Genomic DNA, 20888 nt, shown 5'->3' with positions numbered 1-20888 from the left:
AAAAAAAGAAACCCGCGTGACACGTGTCGTTCTTATAACGGTTAATTAAAAAAGGGGCATTATCGTAATTAAATAAATTGATTAAAGTTTGGAAGTGCGAGTGGCCACACGTAGAGGATCAGTGAGATTGTTGCAATGGTGTGTGCAATCTCATCATCACCGTTCTCAACTCTCTCGTTTCGGCGTCTCGTCGTGAGCAATGCGACGGTGTCTCCGTGCAAGCCGCGTGCCGTGAAACTCTTAACGGCGCTTCCGAGCGCGGGGCGGAGGCAGTTGCTGTTTTTTCTAACGGCGACGACAGCGTTCACGGCGAGGGAAGCGGCATCCGTGGCGCAGGACATTCCCTTGTTCGGGATACGGAAGAGTCTAAAGAAGGTGGAGGAGGAAGCGGAGGAGATTGTGAAGGAGGGATTTGAGGCTGCGGACAAGGGGTTGGTGGCGGCGGAGAAGGGGCTGGAGACGGCGGAGAAGGGGCTGGTGGCGGCGGAGAGGGAGATTGAGGAGGCGGTGAGTTTTGGGGGGTTGGCGCAGGCGGGAGCAGTGGCGGGAGCGGAGGTTTTTGGGATTTTGGTTGCAACGGCGGTGGTGAACGGTATTTTGGGGCCTGAAGCTCAAAAATCGTGACTTGGTGAGTTGGTCATAAGTAAAGACTAGTACATTGTTGTTGTCGATGGATAACGTAGTGTTAAGTGTTGAATTGGATATGTTTGTGTCTCTGTAAGACTCTGCCTGCTTTACGTGTTTATGTTTGTAGCTTTGTGATCATATCATGTAAACGAATCAATGCATCTAGAATCTAATAGCCTTGTTCCTATGTATAGAAAATCGTTCCTTACGATAGATTTTTTTGTTTGTTGACTATCAGATCACGGATTCACTAATTGTATGATCGTATAGATGATAATTTACTATCGGAATCACTCGCATCTGGACTTGGATTTTTAAGCTATCATGTCTATGATAATCCCGTGTGGACTTGGATTTTTGAATGATGAGTGCATTATTGGAATAGTAGGAAAAAAAAATCCTCTGTAAGTTATCGAGAGTGAGTTTTTTAATCTTGAAACCACTTTATACAAATATACACAGACAAAATTAGTAAGTTTGCATAAAGATAAACGCATTTAAAATCAATTTAAATCTTTTTAATTGAAACTTGAAAGTTACTACAAAACTGTATTATATGAAATAGCTGGTTTCCTTTGATGCCCCGTGATCGAAGGTAATATGCTACGTTTTAATTTTTATGGTAGTTAAAAATGGTTACATTTTGTAGTAATTTTTTACTGCTGAAATTTAAATCATCATTAATGTTAGTTGACGGAGTCCGTGATTGGGTTCAATTGTGACATATTTTACAAAATTAGAGAATAAAGTCAATAATTTATTGGACTTAAGAACATTTTCCATGTGAGTGTTTACCTTTAAGTAACGTTACTTAATATTTTATATACTGAAGGAGATAGGAGATAACATGATATTTCTAATACAAGCATTAATATTTTATCTACCGAAGGAGATAGGAAATAACATGATATTTTTCATACAAGCATGTATAAGTAATTATTGCTTAATAAATTTATATTATAAATAAAATATTTTTTAAGATTTGTAGAACCCGTAAAATTAAGTTAATTATTTAGTAACTTTAATATTAGAATGAATTTTCATATGGTGTTTAAATTGTGAGACTTCCCGATAAGTCATTTATTATAGGAATTTATTACTTATTGAATTGCTTCGTGGGAATGAACTACTAGTGAAAATATAATGCTTAGTGGGATTACTTAGTTGGAATATTTCTTTGTTTGCTTCAAGGGTTTCTTAATTTAGCTTATAAATAAATTTTTCTTGTAAGCAATAAAGATAGAATTTGAAGATTCATGATATTTTTGTGTTTCTTCATTGTGAAATCTTTTTCTTTGTTTTTTGAAAAAATTTATAGTGTTAATTTTATTGAGAGGTCGTTATTAAAGTCATGTTTTATTTTTATGAAAATATTTGTACCGACAAATTATGGTTAGGGTCAATTTTTTCTTGGTTTTCTTTTCCTGTTTTGAAGACAATCATAAGTAAATAAATAAATAAAAATCCAAAGCAAGACTAATTGTGCCAGAGACAAACATCAATTTCAAGCATGACTAAGAGTGTGCTTGGTTCCACATTTGAAATCAATGTTAGAGCAAAATCACAATAAAATCGAAGGAAAAGTAAGTATTGATTGCGTTGGGGATCCACATTTAATGGTTTTTAAAGTGTTTTCAACGCATCATCAACATTTGGAATGATGCAATTGTAAAAATTATCTTTAAGACAAATAATATTTTAATTAAGGATCAAAGACATCTATAATGTGTATCATAATAATTTATAAGAAAGGAAATTGACCTTTTTAAAATGTCAATCACGATTCAACAAATCTCTGAATCATTTGTAAATTTTTAAATAAGATCGTAAACTTTTTATTTAGTGGGTCTTGAACTAAAAAAGTAGGTCGTAAGATTTTAATTTTTTTTACGGCTTAAAATCATCACAATGTGATAATCTATGACGATTTTAAAATATCAGGAACTAATTAAAAAAAATTATAAGATCAGACTTAATTAAAAAATTAGTTTAGGAATCTATTTGAAAATTCACAAATAGATAGTAATTTAACCTATTATTGTAAGATAAAATAAAATTATTGTATCATTTAATCATTTTAAAAATTCACAAATATTTATTGTTTAAGAAGTAAACGATCGAAAATACAAAACTATGAATGTCAATTAAAATAATATATCTGACATTTTAAATTAAGAAAATATGGTTGTATTTTATTTGAATTTTAAATATTACTGACAAATCCTTTTCTACTAGCATGATCCATTTCTGCAACAATAGTTTTTATTTAAATTATTTAGGATCAAAGTGGTGAGTGATATTAAATTATTTGGATAGATGTTGAATTTATCTAGTTTATTTCCATGTGATGGGAAGGAAAGAAAAATGGTTATGGTTTGATAGCGGTGTGCGGGTGTGAATCTCAGACTCAAATTCAGCAGTAGAGCACATGGTAGCTGCAAATTCCAACCATCACCATGCCTTCCAATTCCTCCTCACTTCACTGCAAATTCCAGACCTTAGCGTGCCAAACAAATCCCAACCTTGATCAAAAGGATACCCCTACCACGGTATGCTACTTTCCTTGCTTTATTTCGTACCTTAACTTCCTTTAACCTCCTCTGCTCAGGATGAAGAAAAACTTGTGGTCGAGCCCAGCCATACAAAAACTTCACTTCCTCAATTGCCCGCCAAAGACATCAACAACAAAATCTCACTTGTTCTACCTTAGCGGCTTTGGGCCTTTTCTTGTCTACGAGGTTGGATTTCGGTGTTTCCCTCAAAGATCTCTCTGCCATTGCAATGCCTTACGAAGAGGTTTCTTCCCCCACGCTTCACTGTTTCTATCCTCTTAATTAATTATTTTAATTAATTAATCATTTGATTCCTTGTGCCAACTTTACGCCTTAGTCCTTACACTAAAAAAATTATCCTTTAGTTTGTGGCAAGTTTAAACTGTCAGAACACTTATAAGAGGGACTAAAACGAAGAATCGCCACACAAATGATTAGTTCATCTTCATTTTAAGATATCTGTTAGTGCTGACTAGGTTTTCTTGTTTCATTCGTGGTTGTTACTTGCTACATAATATCTGCTTCATATTTTCTCATAGTATTTGTGCTTTTGTGTTGGATGGTCCAGGCTCTCTCCAATGGGAAGCCCACTGTGGTGGAGTTTTATGCAGATTGGTGTGAGGTATGCCGGGAATTTGCTCCTGACGTCTACAAAGTAGAGCAGCAATTCAAGTAGTCATCTTTATGCACACATGTTTCCTTTTTTCTACATTTATCTCTTTTGGATTTTGATGCCTTATAGATTTGTTATCACTATTTATGATCACCCATAGTATTTCGTAAAACATTAATTTTTGTTAGTACTAATTGGTAGTCTTGACACCTTTTAATTCTCAATATAGGGATCAAGTTAATTTTGTGATGTTGAATGTTGATAATACAAAGTGGGAGCAAGAGCTTGACGAGTTTGGCATGGAGGGTATTCCACACTTTGCATTCCTTGATAAAATAGGCAATGAGGAGGGCAATGTTGTGGGTAGGCTTCCAAGACAGTACTTGCTTGAAAATGTCGATGCCCTTGCTCGTGGAGAAACATCTGTTCCTCATGCTCGTGTTGTAGGTCAATATTCAAATGCTGAGGCAAGGAAGGTGCATCAAGTTGCTGATCCAAGACGTCATGGTTAGATGACCACATATACAGTACCTTCTTTTACTGTTTCTCAGGAACTGGTTTTATTTGTCAGTGAGCATACAACTCATTGACCTTGTTTCTTACCCTTCACAAGCATACTATGTTATAAACATTGTGCGAGTCTGTCATAGATTAGGATCCGAATCTAGATATCAACCAAAATTGTTAGTTCAAATGTGTCTATATTCTGGCAATCTTGTTATAGGTGAAGATGCACTTGAATGTTTACAAGTCTGCTAATCTACTCGTCATCTGTTTTATAACAATTTATATTTGCCCGCGGCTCACTATCTAAATGCATGGAATTCTTAGTTTATCAGAAAGTGATGGTTTTGGTGTAAATAATATGATTGCTCTGCCCCGATCATGGTTTATTACCCACGACTAAGAAATTTAAACTGACATATGTTGTTTGCATTATTACCCGACGCAAGTCTGGATCCAACATTGTGGTTATCTTTGATGTTTTCTACAATATTTGCATCTTCCTTTTGCTTGGACTCTCTTCCAGTTCTAGTGGCTAATGTCTTAGGATTCAAAACACCACTGGCTTAATAGAAATAATCTTTTTTTTTTTAAAAAAAAAAAAAGAGCAGTAAAATAGGGCATGGCACAAGCATTGTCGCTGATATCATTCACAGCCAGAAGATCTAGAGTTCTCTGACAACTGAAGCAGCGTTAAGACAAAAACATGGATCATGTGTTCATGTGGCAGCCCTCAAGTGCTGCCAATAAGAAATCAACCACTTTCATGGCAGTTATTATTATCTCCACTAAAACCACTCCAAAACTGTAGACATCACTTTTATCAGAAAGATGGAAGTTCTGGTGGTATTGGGATCGACATAACCTGGAGTCCCTTGTGGGGCGGTTGAGATATGAGATGTTTCTGTCAATGCAAGCCTAGAAAGCCCAAAATCAGCTATTTTATATTTGAAGCCATAATCCAAGAGTATATTACTAGATTTTATGTCTCTGTGGTAAATTGGGGGATGAATTGCAGAATGGAGATATGCTATAGCATTAGCGGTTTCAGTAGCAATGGCGAGTCTTATTGTCCATGGTAGTCCTTTACTCCTCTGTCTTCGCAAATGCTGAGAAAGTGTTCCATTTTGCATAAACTCATAAACAAGGATCTGCTCTCCCTTCTCTATGCAGTAACCTAAGAGGCAAACTAAATTCGGGCGACTCACTGAAGAAAGTAGCTTGATCTCATTCATGACTTTGGTCAGCACTGTTGGTGTCTCTTTGCCTTAACTTCTTTATAGCAACCCACTCATCATTGTGCAGTTTTCCAGCATAAACTGTACCAAATACCCCCCAGTTCCCAGCCTGTGTTTCTCAGAGAAAGAATTTGTGGCTTTTTCTATTTCTTTGTAGGGATAGAAAGGTACACTAGAGTTGCCTGCAGCTTCGCGTAATTGGCGCTTTACTATGGTATGTTGCGATCACTGTCAAGTGTGGACAATCATGCAGCATCAGTACAAATATGAAATTTCAGAAATTCTTTTTTCTATGCTTGTTTATATCAGGAAATGGGAAAAGAGACGTGAAAAAACATGCATTCAGTAAGAGGTGACAGATTAACAAAGATTCTCGTATGAAACAAAAGTGCAACATGTTATTATATAGTGAAAGGAACATTAAGATTAAGGTTCTATAATACCTCCAACAACAACACCAATTTTGGTTGCTTTCCCACATCCACCGGACGTTAGTGTTGAAGCACTGCAACTTGAAGCCGAAGCTGATTACAAGGCAAACATGGATAGAAAGAATTAAAACAATGACAATATTTACGAAAGGAACTATTACATCAAAAAAATTATTATTCTGGATAAGCAGTATCTACTAAAATCTTCCTGGTGGATTGAGTCAAAAATAACTTCCTACAATATTTAGCTTTTGAAGACAGGATTGTTATTGATCAGAAATTGCTTGTTTAATTCTGAATATTATTTTCTGAAGATTGTATTAAGTCTTCAGTAAAGTTTTAATTAAAAACCATTTTGAATTTAAAAAATAAATCAAACCCTTGCAATATGCAAAATCTACAAGAAGTGGCACAGTATGGTTCTTATGCCTGTATGATAGATCAAGTGGAAAGGGTAATTCGTATCACACTGACACTCAAATTGCGTTGTCAACATAAGGGTGATAAACAAACTGTCGGTGATGCCCAAATGCCTAAGGTTACAAGTAATTACCTTAAAATTAGGTCAGTTCCTAATATTAATTGCTCACGTTGAGAATGCATATCGTCACCGATATCTGCCGTTTGACCACGACTCATACATAGTAAATTCAAAAACATCCGACCACGCATGTGCCGCAAGAACACGTTGACTTTTGATTTATGTACTTCTGTTTAGTTAAGTTACCACTCAAAACAAAGAACGTATCCCCACCCCCTAACCAAAACATCAACAACATTCTGAACACGAAGCCGAGAACCTATCCAATTTCCCTATTCCCTATTTTCCATGAAATTGGATTCATTAGAGAAGGAACATCAAAATTAGTATGAATATAATTAAACAGGACTAAACAAGCTATCAATAGCCGCTTTACTTCCACATATCTATGCAAGGGGCCTGTAAGGCCTTACCTTATAGTCTACACGACTACCAGAAGGGATTTTGTTATGACTGAAATAAACCAGCAACAATACACACAGCAGAGTACTAGTGACACAAGGCTACAAGCAGACAAGGAGCTAGATTCGAATCAAAGGCCTAAAAAGAAAATTACCAAGCCTAGCATCTCAAGGATTTTGTATGAAAAGGGTGCTGAGTTGGCAGCTTCTCAGTGGCTATAGAATTAGTGGTTGTCTGCCCTTTATATCTTTCTGTTATAATCTGCTCCTTGTTACTCCTTTTCTGTTATTCCTCTAAGGCCAGTGGTGTCATTCTTGTTAGAATTCTGTTAGAATCCTTATCATTACCAATAGCTGCAGTGCTTATAAAATGAATGATGTATTGCGAGTAAAGGCAGCAGAAATAAAACTCACTTTTTCCTCACCTTTCTTCTTTGGAGGATCCTAGGCCTTGAATGCTAAGAAATTACTGAGCTGTTTTCTGTTTTTTTCAGTTCATAACAGATTTTTTCACACAAACATACAAGAAGTAATAAATATATACATAAACATACATATATATATGTTATTATTATTAACACACAAACATGCAATTTTATTTATAGTGTAAATTCGAGTTATAGGACTCAATTTTACACCGTGATTTTTCAAAAAATATTTCAAAACAAAGTCAAGAATTCGAGTCTCCAAATTCTTAAAAAAAATTATTTTTTTTGGTGTTTTTTTAAGAAAAAAAATATTTTTTTAAAGATAATAAAATAATATAAATAAAGAAAATTAATTCAAAATAATAAATTATAGAATATAAATAAAGACAAATTAATTTTAAGTAATATTTTAGCATGTATATTTGCACAGAATAATTTTTTTTTTATATGATTAAAATTATAATGCATCGCACCGACACTTTTAACCGTCGAGAATGCATCGAGAATTTCAACTACAGTACCATGAATGGTGTTTGTACCATATATGCACAAGAATCTCTAACGTACAATACCATGAACAATGTTTGCATAGTGCCTCAGCAGGATTCCTAACACGTATAGTGTTTGAACAGTGATCCGACAGGATTCCTGACATGCACAACGTTTGCGTCTTGATAGGACTCTTAATGCGTACAATATTTTGCACAGTGATCCAACAACATTCCTAACGCGCATAGTGTTTTGCACAGATGGTAGGATTTCTGACACGCACGATGTTTCACACATATTACACTGACACTTCTTTCCACGTATAACACTTCTTGATGCGTATAGATACCCTACACCAAGTTATTTAAAATCACCAAAAAAAAATTTTGTTAAAAACTTTCATTGTGTAGAGGGGAAATAAAGCCAACAACGTTATTATGGAAACAAGATTGTATTGATCTTCAAAGATACAAAGCATGGTAAGTACATAAAATTATATTATAACCTTTTATATTGATAAAACAATTTTTATTGTCGTGATAATTAAAAAATGTAACTTTGAATTTACAGGGGCAACAACCAATAATCATTGCTTATTGTCATTCCATACCCTCATCTCATCCTTTAATGGAGTCGTTATTAAGTCATATTGGCTTTGCTAATGTTTTCAAATTACAATACTTCAAAATTGATCATCATCTAGATATTGCACTTGTTGAGTGATGAAGACGAGAAACTCACACTTTCCATCTTCCTGTCAAGGAATGCACAATTACACTCGAGGATGTAACACTAAAACTTGAAATAAGGATTGGCGGTAGGCCAGTAACCCACTCAAGGTACTATGATTGGGAGGATATGTATCAACAATATTAGGGTGTGGTTTCGCCAAAAGAAGGAGCACTAGTCAATTTTGCCATCAAAATTAAGTGACCGCAAGATAATATGTCACTACTTCTCATAGAATCAACACAACAATTAGAAATACATTGTAGAACTTACATTTTGTGGCTAACTATTGTTGTGAGGGGTGATTCCTCTTAATAGAGAGGTAAAATGATTTTTTTTTGCAAGATTTTTAAATTTTTGTAGGGGCCTGGATAGGAACTAATAGTAACACCTTTTTTAATCTAAAAAATCAGTGTGAATCTAAGGCCTAAGGAGGTGGATTGGAGCGCTGAGGCCCTCATTCTTGGTCTTTTACTTCCGCGCCTCCATTTTACTTCCTACACTACCTGTTGTAATTTGAGTGGACAAAATTGTCCCTCATAGCTTATGTCTGGCCACCCCTTCGCTAACCCTAGCTAGCACCCTCACTCGTGCGGCGCACAGAACCCGTTGAAGGCTTGAAGCCACCCCGACGCCGTCGAAGGTAAGTTACCTTCTTTATTGTTTTCCAAACGTTTTTCCGAAGTCTTCTAGCACTGGTAGAAGAGATAAAAACAAGTGTTCTGCGTTTGCGTTGCTTAAACCTTAGAAAGAGTTTGATTTTGACGTTCTCGACAGAGAGAGCGAGCAACAATGTCAGACAGAGAAGACAACGCCCCTGAGGAATTCACTGCCGAACAGGTCCCTTGCTCTTTTCTTATTTTTGTTTTAATTAATCGAATCATCATCTTCTTTTTCTTTTTTCTTTTTTTTATGTATATATTCGGACAAAATCAATACACACTTGATACAAGCATGTGTTTTGCTTGCAGGGTATACAACAAGACGAAGAGATTCGAAGGATTCAAAGAGAAAATAAGGCCAGGTATTGCGTTAACCTTCGTTTAATTAGTTATCAGGTTCAGTTTACTTACCTAGTTGTTGAGAGTGAAAACTGAGAATTAAGATTTTTTTTTTAAAACAAACTGCTTTTGAGAATCTTCTGTAATTCCTTTGCATTATGATTCACCATATAGATAGATAGATTTTGGGATAATTTATAGCTTGGTCTAAATACCATTGAGGGGATGAGGGGGAATAGTTGCAAAGAGTGTTACCGGAGAGTAGATTCAAAAGCTCTTTTCTATTGAAAGATATGACTTTGCGAGCTTCTCATTCTGCTGTTTAGTGTTTATTCATCGATTAGCATTAGGTGCTTAATGGTTTTGAAGAAATTGTTGGAAAAAGTTTCAGTAAATCCCATCAAACTTGGGTCTGCTCAGTGTAATATATAAAAGGGCTTTTCAGCTCAACACTTGTGAAATGAGAGTCCACGAATTCATGTAAGGATGTTGAATCATATGGATTGATATATGCTAATTGCTAACCTTTAGCATCAGTTAAATGGTATCACTCTTCTTTCATTGCTAAACCATAGGTTAAGATATAATTGCATGCTCTTCAACTTTGTTGAAAAAACTTGCAGGATTTGTTTTTGGACTTGTGCAAAACAATCTAATTCAGTGAGTACCTAATTATATATATGACTTTGCATTTTTGACTGGCAGGGTTGTTCGTGAAGGAAAAGAGCGTCGGAGGAGATGGGCCCAAAAAATAACTCCTCGACCATCCAAAGCTGGTGAAAAATCCGAAGACGTAGGAGACTCTGAACCACAGAAAGAATCAAATACAGCAGCGGGATTTCTTCCCGACAACATTGTTCAAATGCTTGCAGCTCGCGAGAAGTATTTATGATCTTTCTTTCTTTTTCCTCGTGTCACAAATATGCATTCTTATTTGGACAAAATCTCTAAGAGATTATAATTCATTTGCAGACAAGTTTTCTTATCTGACAACAATGAGGAGAAAGATGAAATAAAGCCTACCACTTCTAGGAAGAGAAAATCAAGGAAATCAGGGTTAGAGATTTCGTCCCTTTTAATTCTATATTTTATTTTGATGCATTCATGTTGCTTTCTACCCTGTATTTATTTATATTCCTGCTGTGATTTGCAGTTTGAAACCTGTTATTTTGAGCGAAATAGGTCCTCCTCCATGCTTAAACACTGCCTTAGATTTCTTGAAGGAGAAGCAAATGTCAGTTCAAAGATCTTCTTCAGTTTTGAACAATTCCAACAAAGCATTCCGTCTCCTTTCTCGGTCAGGGGTGCTTCGCAGTAAATGAGGATTTTCATTTATTTATAAACATTTGTTTTTTGCTAAGTGAGGTTAGAATTGCAATATTTATTTTTAACCAGTTAGCATTGGTGCTGCTCTTGGTCTACTGTACTGTGTAACCTAAAGACATCCTTATGTTTTGTTTGGATTAGATGTGAAATACAAACAAAAGAAAATAAATAGTAAGGATATAAAATAAGAGAAATTGAGAAAAAATAGATGTTTGAATGGATGGAAATATGAAGAAAAAAGTGACGATATTTTTATTCCTGTTTCTCTGAATGTGTAGAAGAGAGTAGAAACAAAAAAAAAAATTATGAAAAATATAATTAAGCTAAAAATAAAATTTAAGTTTTTATTCCATTATTTATTTTTTAACATAATGTTTTTTTAAAAATAAATTTCTACCAAAGATTATTAAATTATTTAGAGGTCTTCATTTTCCTTTCATTATGTCATTTTGAGGGAAAAGGTGGTGATTTTTCTTCTGTATATTGTGGATCAAACAGAAAAAAAAAAACTTTTTACTTTTCGGCTTAAAAAATATTAAAAATTTAGTTTTTTTAAAATCATATTTCCTTTCCTTCCTCATTTTCCCTAAAATAAATAACGGATAAATGTTAGTTGTATTGCCCACGTGTGTTTTCCCTTCATATTCATAAGAGACATAGACCACCCTTCCCTAGCATTGAATTAGTTTTTTTTGCTTAAATATATTATTGACTCATGATATGTACCTGATTTTTGCATTTAAAAATATATTTTTTCTTCAAAATGGATTTTTAATATTTGAAAAGTTTTATTTGAGATCCTTGTCGTAGATCTGTTAACTGCTTATGTGATTGTTAATTGGTCACGTTGACATATGGTATACGACGTGTGGTGTCACGTGTACTTATTACTGAGTGAGATTCCACATAGGAAAATGTTTTTTTTTTCTTTCTCATTTTTCTTTTTTTTCTTTGTTTTCCTAGTTTGTCCCTTTGGACAATCTCTTTCTTTGTTGAGTGTTGATCTCTCTTTTCTCCTAGAAAACCTAGCTCTTTCTCTTCACCCTCTATTGGATAGATCAAATCATTGCATTGATGCTAACATCCGCAACCACCTTTGTAGATGTAAAGATGCAATGATTGCAACCACCAACATCTGTAACATTTGCAATTGCGAACTCCTTGCCATGTGCTTCCTTTGACGATTCTTGGTGGTGACAACACTATGTGTGTGCTATTGGTGAGTGGGAGAAATGAAGACAAAGTGACAAAGTGCCACCCTATTCCAAATTGACCCCCATTATGTTCCCCCCATCATTGACTCCGTGTACAATGGCCTCGTCTCCTTCGACGGTCAAATCTGAAATTTGGGAGGCAGATTTAGTGGCCCTCGTCTTCTTTGCTTCAAGTTCAAGACCATCACGACTGATGTAGCACCACTGGCAACAGATTTGGCACCACGGCAAAGTATTCAGCATCATTGACACTAGATGTAGCGTTGCCACAAGATATCCGACATAGTGGCAAGAATCCCATCGGTGTAGACAAGCCAGGAAGAACATCTAGGCAAACTGAGTGCCTTCTCTATCCCTCACCTGCATCTGTACCCTCCATCTCCCTCATCAGTCTTGACCTTCTATTGGGAAAACAAGAAGAGAAAATGGGGAAAAAAAAAACTTTTTCCTACATGTAATCTTATTTAGACAATGAGTACACGTGACACTGCACATTGGATGCCAACATGTCTGATTAACAATTATGTAACCATTTAGCGGATTCCGATTAACAGATCTCAGATAAAACTTTTTAAATATTAAGAACCCAATTCAAAAGAAAAATTTATCAGGGACAAGATGCAAAAATTGGGTATATACGAAGGATCAAAAACATATTTAAACCTATTTTTTTAATTAGTAGATATTTTGGACTTTTTTTTTCATCAAATATTTGGGATTTCTATTTGGCATTTCTATTAATCCTTCTTTCATAGGAACTCAATTGTTGAACCACTTGGGTAAATATTTGTTGGTACCAAGAATTAATTTTAAACGAGGAGATGGATTTTTTTTGGAAAAACTGTTTTTTTTATCAAAAAATTATATTACTCAACAATTAATTTCTCATTTAAAATTATTTTCAAAATAAATGTTTTAAATACTAAAAAACAGAGCAAGTAAGCGATATATCTTTATCTTGCTTAATAAGTGTTTAATAATCCCTTTGTTCTTAATCAACTTTGTTTGATTACATTTTGAAATAATTTTTAAAAATAGAAATCAAACGCTCCCTAAAATTCTCTTTTGATTACAGATTCTGTCTAAAGGGACAGAGCATGAAAAAGAACGGGCACGTATAAATTGTATATTTTTGTCAAGTAAGAGGGATCCTTCTTAACCTTTAGTCGTGGCACGACATACAAATTTCAGTGGTACAATCATCATATATTTGTTAAAAAAATAGTCAATTTGAGGAGTGACGATAAATTATAACTTGAGTAGTTTAGTACTAAGATATTCAATATACAAAAAGAAAGTAACAGTAACAGAGATAAAGCGATAAGTTAATAGTCATATGGGAATAATCTTAGTTGATGGGTTACATATATTTAAGGAGAAGAGAAAGCGTCATCTTGTTGGAGCCAAATCTGGTCTTGTGCTGAAGTTGTATTACCTTTGGAGTTGCCCAAAAGACCCTGAAAAGCGCCTTTGATTCTGTTTAAGGACTTACGGTGTCGAATGCGATTGAGAACTTGTTGTTTGTTCAGGGTTTGCGCCGAGGCTTTGGATGACAATGAGGACTTCAACTGGAGCTGGCTTGAGACGCCATCAAGTGTGTTGGTCGAGTCCTTGTCTTCCATGTGTTTAAGGCTAGACTTCTCTGCCTCTGATTCAGCTCTGGAAATCATGAAAGCCATTTTGTTTGTTATGCTGCCAAAAACATAGATTGCATAGGAGTATTGAAATGGGATGAAGTTCAAATATATGGATGGGATAAACCACCAAGTTAGGAAGTGGTTTTCGTTTCATTTCAGGGTTCTCAAATAGCCTGTTGTTTTTTCTCAAACAGGGGATGCCGACGTAAGTATCGTCCAACAGACAAAAAGTACGTGTGTTAACTCACAAAAGTATTTAGATAGATTCAGTGCATTTCTACGAAACCACCAAGCAGATTCCGCTGGCTGTTTTCTGTGGGGTGATTCATATTTTGTGTCCTTTTTATAAATAAAATAATTTAAATCAAAATTAATAGTTTAACCTATAAATCTAAGGAGAACATGAATGTAACATTTTTTTTTTTACACTTATTATGTTCTCATTGAATCTATTGATTCAACATGTAATCTTAACCCATTAATGATTAACACTCACGTATTGATATTTTATTTATAAAAATAATTTAAAATGGTCAATCACTCTTTTTATTTTGAGCGATAGTTATTAATAATCTTTATTATTCCAAGCAAGTCAATTATAAAAATAAATCAATATGTTTCTTCCTTATTTAGGAAAATATTAACCGGACCATAAGGCGTAAGTTAGGAAATCAAAAGTAAAAAGTTTAAGTATAATAGTACATTTCTCATTGATTTCCAATGCAGTTCTAACAAACTTTTTTATTTATTGATTTTTTAACTAGTATTCCATGGACACTAGTTAGTAGGACTCCGTTATTCATTAGTAGGATAAAGATTGTTAGGGTTTGCTTATTTTGTTATTTATAACGCATGGAATTTCATCCATAAAAAAATATATATCGTCCTGAAAGGGGGTGCAGTCAGTAGTGTATTGAATAGAGATTAAGGGGATCTTAAAAAGTCATATACCAATTTGTGGGTAAATTCATTGTCTATTTTTAAGATGGATGTGTGATGGCGAGATACAAGTTGGAATTTTACTAAGATCTTCCTTCCTAATTCAATTTTGGCACTCATATCACTGAAATCAGAACCTCCTCTCCCCAAAAAATGAAAAAACAGAGACCACGAGTAAGAAATACATTGCACGTGCTATATTTTTTTGAAGATAAGTTTGATATTGATCTCATCGATGGAGTCGACTTGGCAGGAAAACAATGGGCTATGTGAATAGTTTTCATTTTTCAAGCAAACAAGTAAACTTCTGGCGTTTCTATGTAGGAGTTATTATTGGTAGCATGCAAATTGTTTTTGTCCTTATCAAGGGGTGGCAGAAATTTTTTTATTTTGGAATTATTTTTCTCACAGAATCATGATTCCTTTGGATAACGGAATCATATTCTTGTGTTATATTATTTTCATACCTCTCTCATTACAATGAAAATATGTGTTCGTGTAATTTTTTCCACCCTCTCTCTATTCAACAGAAATATGTTTTTTAGGTATTTTTTAAGAAAAAATAATTATAGAATTAATTTACTTTTTTTACATTAATTTTTATTCAAATTATATTAATGACAACATACATTATCTTTTTTTAACAATAATCAAATTAATTTACATAAATTATCTTTTTTATTTAAATTTAAATTAATGATAAAATAAATTAATCTTTTTAATTTTAATCAAAATAATATCATAAATTGATTTGATTACGATTAATAAAGATAATTCTTATAATAATTAATTTGATTATCTTTATAAATGTTAACTTATATTCAATTAATTTAATTTTAATTAAAAAAGATATTAAGTACCATGAAAAATGATAAATTACATCGCAATTAATTTGGTTACTTAAAAAAATATAGCTTACATTTATAATTAATAAAAAAATCATAAAAACAAAAAATAAATACAATTTCATTGTTTGTTTAAACAAATACAAAAATATAATTTTGTTGGGGCTCTCAAAAGAAGATCACATCATACTTATGTTTTCATTGTATATTTATTTTTTATTTTAAAGATACAAAATAGAAATATAATTGCATTATATATCTCAACAAATATCACATTAAAATTATGTTTTTGTTGTGTATCTAAGAGGAAGTTAGGGAGAAAGAGGATAAAGGTAAGTGGAAGGATGGAGTGTTTAAATAAATGAGTAAAATGGTATTTTCTAAGAATTTTAAAATTTTGTAGGAATAAAAAATAATTATGGTAGACATCAATATTAACACCCTTCTCTTTATATTCTTTATTTATGTCATTCCACTAAGAATCCACTTTACTGTTGTTAAGTGAAGGCAATAAAAATTGTCGTGGAGAAGCTGGAAGAACATCAGGAAAACGAAACAAAATTGAAAACTAATGACTAGTGAGAACTACGAATTCCAGTCGTTACCACTTATAGTCATTTAACATTAATTTTATAGTTTTATATATTAAATATGTGTTGATGTAATTTAATTCAAGCAAGACGAGTTCTACATTTAAAAAAATATTTCAAAGCAGGAAGAAAAATAAAATTGAAAATTCACAATTTAAAGATTTTTATCAAATACACATTGGATATCGGTCATAAGTTCATGAGTCATTTCTTAGGGAGTTACAAATTTGAAGATTTCAAAGATAAATATCGGGCTAATCTTTTCAAATTTTGAAGATCAAAATCGAGATGGTTTGTCAAGACTTGAAGCATTTTTAGGGAGATGTGTAAATTTTAAATTTCAAATCGATGGGGGTTATTATAACGATTTATTATTGTCTTTTCCAAACAAAAATTATAACGATCTATTGTATTTTATCTATTTTTTTTTCAGCACTATTGTAATTTATTTATAAATACTATATTTAAACTACTATTTTTTTCTAAAAGATACAGACAACACTTCAATTTGAGAGTAATATCTAGAAGTCCGAGTTGGAAAAAAAAGGCTTATCATTTAAAATTTTAGTGCATGTACTCATTTTAATATAATTTTAACAATTTTGTAAAAATCTTTCATTTCAAATTTAAAATCCCAAAGAAGTTAATTTTTCTTCTTAAATTGTTAATCTTAAAATTATTTAACTTCTATTGATTTCAAACGTGCAAAAAAAAAAAAAAAGATTGCTATATGAAACCATCAGTGTAACATTTTTATATATAACTGGAAAATTATGTACGCAGCAGGTGGAAGGCAGGGAGATGATAAATCGGAAAAACATGGATTAACAACCTCTATCTACTCCTAGCTAGTGTAATTTTGGAATATGCTTTTAGGTGAGTTTTTCCAGGAAAAGCGCATAAGGGATAAATTTTTTTAGAGGAAAAGTGAAGAAATAAGGTCTTAGTTTTGTCATTTCTCCTCCGCTCTCTAAAATTCTAAAATCGAAACCAAATGAGATTAAAAAAAATTCTCTTTCCTTTTCTCATTTCCTTTCACTGCATATACTAGAAAGGAATAATTTTATTTTATTTATTTTTGTTGTTTACGAAACATTTGCATTTAAGTAATGGAAATCTATATACACCTTTTGTCTCTATTATTATTATTAGTAGTAGTAGTGTGATCACGGATTTAAAATATTTTTCCAACATTTCCGGATATATTCTCTAGCATCCAAAGTATCTACTAATTAACTAAAATTTCTTTAGTATAGAAGTGTTGAATGGTTGCATAGTTGCACGTAAAGCATGTGCATGTCTCGTGACAGGTTTATTTGTTTACATAATAATCAGAGAAAATGCACCAGAATTTAGCACCAATTTTAGTTTTTTTTTTTGGAAGAGGACGAAAACTTACAAATTTTAGTCTATTGACCAAATCAAACTTCGTTTTCACAATCAACCCGTTTACTCGTTCTACACATCTAAAATCGCACATTTCCTCAGATTAGCAGTTTGGATATCATCACCTGATAATTCTCTCTCATCATCTATCTTAGTTACAACCTGTTTTCCCAATCCAAGGTTTCCATTAGTTTGGCATGAAAATTGACCCACGTAGTCGCACACATAGAAAACGTGGCCTAACATAATAATTAGACAAACAGCACACACAGATAACGTGACATAACATAATTAGACAAATATCACCACATAGACAAGGCCATCTCAGCAACCCACTGCATGCCAAATAAAGTTTTGTTGTCAACCTCAATACCAAACCCCTCAACGCTCCCTCCAACGACGTTCGGCGGTTTGGCACGACAAGGAATCATTAGCAGTTTCCTCATTAATTGCACGAATCCTCAACCTTTATAGTACCTCTCTTGTAAAACAAACAAAAGCTTAAGCTGCCTTTCAAGTTTGAACCTTTCGGTTCCTATATATACTATTCCCTGTACTTTGCATGAGTGCGTAGTGCAAGGAAGGAATATATAACATATAACTAACAAAGAAAGAATGACAGGGTCATCTCGAAAAGGACGCGGATACTTGGATGAAGGAAGTGTGAATGGAAGAATGTACGGAAAGTTAAAGAAAGACGAGTTCGACGGTTACAACTCCGATAACCATCAAAGAAAAAACAACCCCATCACAATGGACGCGCCTCATTTGGATCCTCAAATGGAAGCTGACAACGCTCCCTACGACGCTTCCCTCTCTCCCTTATCCAAATCCCCATGGTCCTCTCACATGAACGAAGACGCTTTTGCCGGCTCCAACGAAAACGACGCTCTCGTGGGCTCCCTTGTCCGCGAAGAGGGTCACATTTATTCCCTCGCTGCAACCAAGGACCTGTTGTACACGGGTTCTGATAGCAAGAACATTCGCGTGTGGAAGAACCAGGAGGAGTTCGCGGGCTTCAAATCCAATAGCGGTTTGGTCAAAGCCATTGTGATCGCCGGAGAGAAAATCCTCACGGGACACCAAGACGGAAGGATCAGGGTTTGGAAAGTGTCGGGGAAAAACGACCAACAACACAAGCGCGTCGCCACGCTTCCAACGTTGAGAAACTACATCAAATGTTCCATGAAACCGAGCAACTACGTGGAAGTGAGACGACGCCGTAATTTAATATGGATCAAACACTACGACGCTATTTCGTGTCTGAGTTTAACGGAGGATCATTCTCTCATATACTCCGCCTCGTGGGATAAGACCTTTAAGGTGTGGCGAACGTCGAATTTCAAGTGTTTGGAGTCCGTCACGGCGCATGACGACGCCGTTAACGCGCTTGTTGTGGGGTTGGATGGGATGGTCTTCACGGGCTCCGCTGACGGCACCGTTAAGATTTGGCGGCGCGAGGTTCAAGGGAAAGGGACGAAGCATTTGTTTTCGCAGACGCTGTTGAAGCAGGAGTGTGCGGTGACGGCGTTAGCGATAAACGAAGAGGGGAATGTGCTATACGCGGGTTCCTCTGACGGGTTGGTGAATTATTGGGTTCGGGAAACGAATTTGGAGCATAAAGGGGTTTTGAGGGGCCACAAGCTGGCGGTGCTGTGCTTAGCTACGGCGGGGAGTTTGGTGTTCAGCGGGTCTGCTGACATGGCGATATGCGTGTGGAAGAGGTCGCTGAACGACGACCACACGTGCGTGAATATTCTGTCGGGGCACACTGGGCCTGTTAAGTGTCTCGCGGCGGAGAGGGATCCTGAAGCGATGTGTAATGAGAGGAGGTGGATTCTGTATAGTGGGAGTTTGGATAAGTCGGTGAAGGTGTGGAAGGTGTCAGAGAATGCTGCGAGTGCGCATAACAACCACCAGCCACCCAGGCCCAGTCTTGATCAGTTCCCCAGAGTTTCGTCCTTAAGGAAAATGGGGTCAAAGAGATACTAGATATATAGCTGCATGCGTGTGTGCACAGGACAACAAACATGTTTGATTTGCTATTTGAAATATCAGCTCTGGGTCGTTTGTGATGCCCACGGGGAAATATTTGATTTTATGGGCATGCAGATACTGCATTGTACATACAACTTAATTTATGCGATTGTTTGGGTTCAAGAAATGGAAATTGGAAAGGAAAGGAGTTAAAGATAAAAAGGTGATAGAAATAAAATTTGAGATGTCTTTATATTCTTAGTGTGGATGACAATTTGCTTGCTAGTAATCATAATATTATATAGTCATATATATGGGTCGAAATAAAAAAGTTTCTAAGAATTGTGAGATAAAAAATCTGAATTGAATACGTGGCTGTTGATGGAAAAGATTCCTATAGATGATAACGGTTTTGAGCTCAGAGTTATTATATAGATATGAATGTGACTCAGGTAAGACTTCATTAGATATTTTTAATATATGAGTCTACTTATAATAAGCTTGGTTATCGTCGAATCCATTGATAATGATAGCTATTTGGTTCCTCGATGAGGCTGTCCTTTAACGCATGTATGCTCATTGTAATTTTTATATATATATATAAAATGTGAAGATGCTCGATTTCAACGTTGTACGTGTAGTCGCATTTTAAAGGCAAATTAATAAGTTGTAGATTTGTTTGTGAAGGAGAGTTTGTCTCAGAGAAAGAGGGAAAAAAGAGAAAAAAAATATATAAATATAATAGAATTTAACATTAGGATTATATTTGGATATCCGTTTTAAAGATTGATTTTTTTTATTTCTATAGTTTTAATTTTTAAATAATATTATACTTTTATAATCAATGAAATTTGATTTGTCAAATAAGTAAAAATTGAGTTGGGGTAATAAAGAGTAATGATTAGTTCTCCGAAATAAATCATTCGTAGCTTCTTCCTATTCAATTGAGTTTTGACGCGTGGTGACACTTTTAGGGGAAAAATCTCTTTCCAAACGTACCACTTTTCACTCAATCCTTTCCTCCCTCTCTCTGATTTGTCGCCACGGCATGCACTATTTCGACGGTGCGCGAAGAAGCTGTTTGACATACGACAAGGTCACTCCGAGAGTCCGAGGTGCGATTTGAAATGTTGATGACACCCTGGAGCTGTTGCGGAACTAATTAAGCATCGACGGTGCTGTTGTTGCAGAACTTAACACGGTTCAACCAAATATAATGCCTCCTCCATTCACCAAATTAAGCATATATATCTTTAGATTCATTTTTTGAACTGTAAGTGCTTTTAAAAATTGGTTGCGAGTAGGAATTTCATGCTCCGCCTGTTTGACAATTAAGGAAATTAAACACCAAAGAAAATTTACATCAAAATCTTAAGATTTAGGATGTGATCTCACACTTGACTAGGGATTCAACATCATA

The 20888-nt window shown here is 34.6% G+C and overlaps 3 protein-coding genes and 2 pseudogenes across 4 annotated transcripts; 4 read left to right on the top strand and 1 right to left on the bottom strand.

The window, feature by feature from the left end:
* The first annotated feature begins 92 nt into the window (after positions 1-92).
* On the top strand, positions 93-945 carry LOC114373454. The gene has a single exon (XM_028330915.1). It carries the CDS (start codon positions 136-138, stop codon positions 622-624), a length of 489 nt encoding a protein of 162 aa, XP_028186716.1. The 5' UTR covers positions 93-135; the 3' UTR covers positions 625-945.
* A 1966-nt stretch (positions 946-2911) lies between these two features.
* LOC114373453 lies at positions 2912-4630 on the top strand (annotated as a pseudogene). The gene is made up of 4 exons (XR_003658404.1): positions 2912-3176; positions 3236-3423; positions 3748-3851; positions 4022-4630. The product of XR_003658404.1 is annotated as a thioredoxin-like protein HCF164, chloroplastic (transcript).
* A 15-nt stretch (positions 4631-4645) lies between these two features.
* Positions 4646-5759, bottom strand: LOC114376682 (annotated as a pseudogene).
* A 3290-nt stretch (positions 5760-9049) lies between these two features.
* LOC114374796 lies at positions 9050-11085 on the top strand. Its single transcript, XM_028332488.1, has 6 exons — positions 9050-9196; positions 9331-9393; positions 9525-9577; positions 10260-10436; positions 10527-10610; positions 10708-11085. The coding sequence occupies exons 2-6, from the start codon at positions 9346-9348 to the stop codon at positions 10874-10876; spliced, it is 531 nt and encodes a 176-aa protein (XP_028188289.1). The 5' UTR covers positions 9050-9196; positions 9331-9345; the 3' UTR covers positions 10877-11085.
* A 6636-nt stretch (positions 11086-17721) lies between these two features.
* On the top strand, positions 17722-19655 carry LOC114375885 (protein JINGUBANG-like). Its single transcript, XM_028333748.1, has one exon. The coding sequence runs from the start codon at positions 18107-18109 to the stop codon at positions 19481-19483; it is 1377 nt and encodes a 458-aa protein (XP_028189549.1). The 5' UTR covers positions 17722-18106; the 3' UTR covers positions 19484-19655.
* Positions 19656-20888: the final 1233 nt, after the last annotated feature.

This window comes from Glycine soja, chromosome 11, assembly GCF_004193775.1.
Source record: "Glycine soja cultivar W05 chromosome 11, ASM419377v2, whole genome shotgun sequence".
Classification (NCBI taxonomy): Eukaryota; Viridiplantae; Streptophyta; class Magnoliopsida; order Fabales; family Fabaceae; genus Glycine; species Glycine soja.
This window is presented reverse-complemented; position numbering and strand designations above follow the sequence as displayed.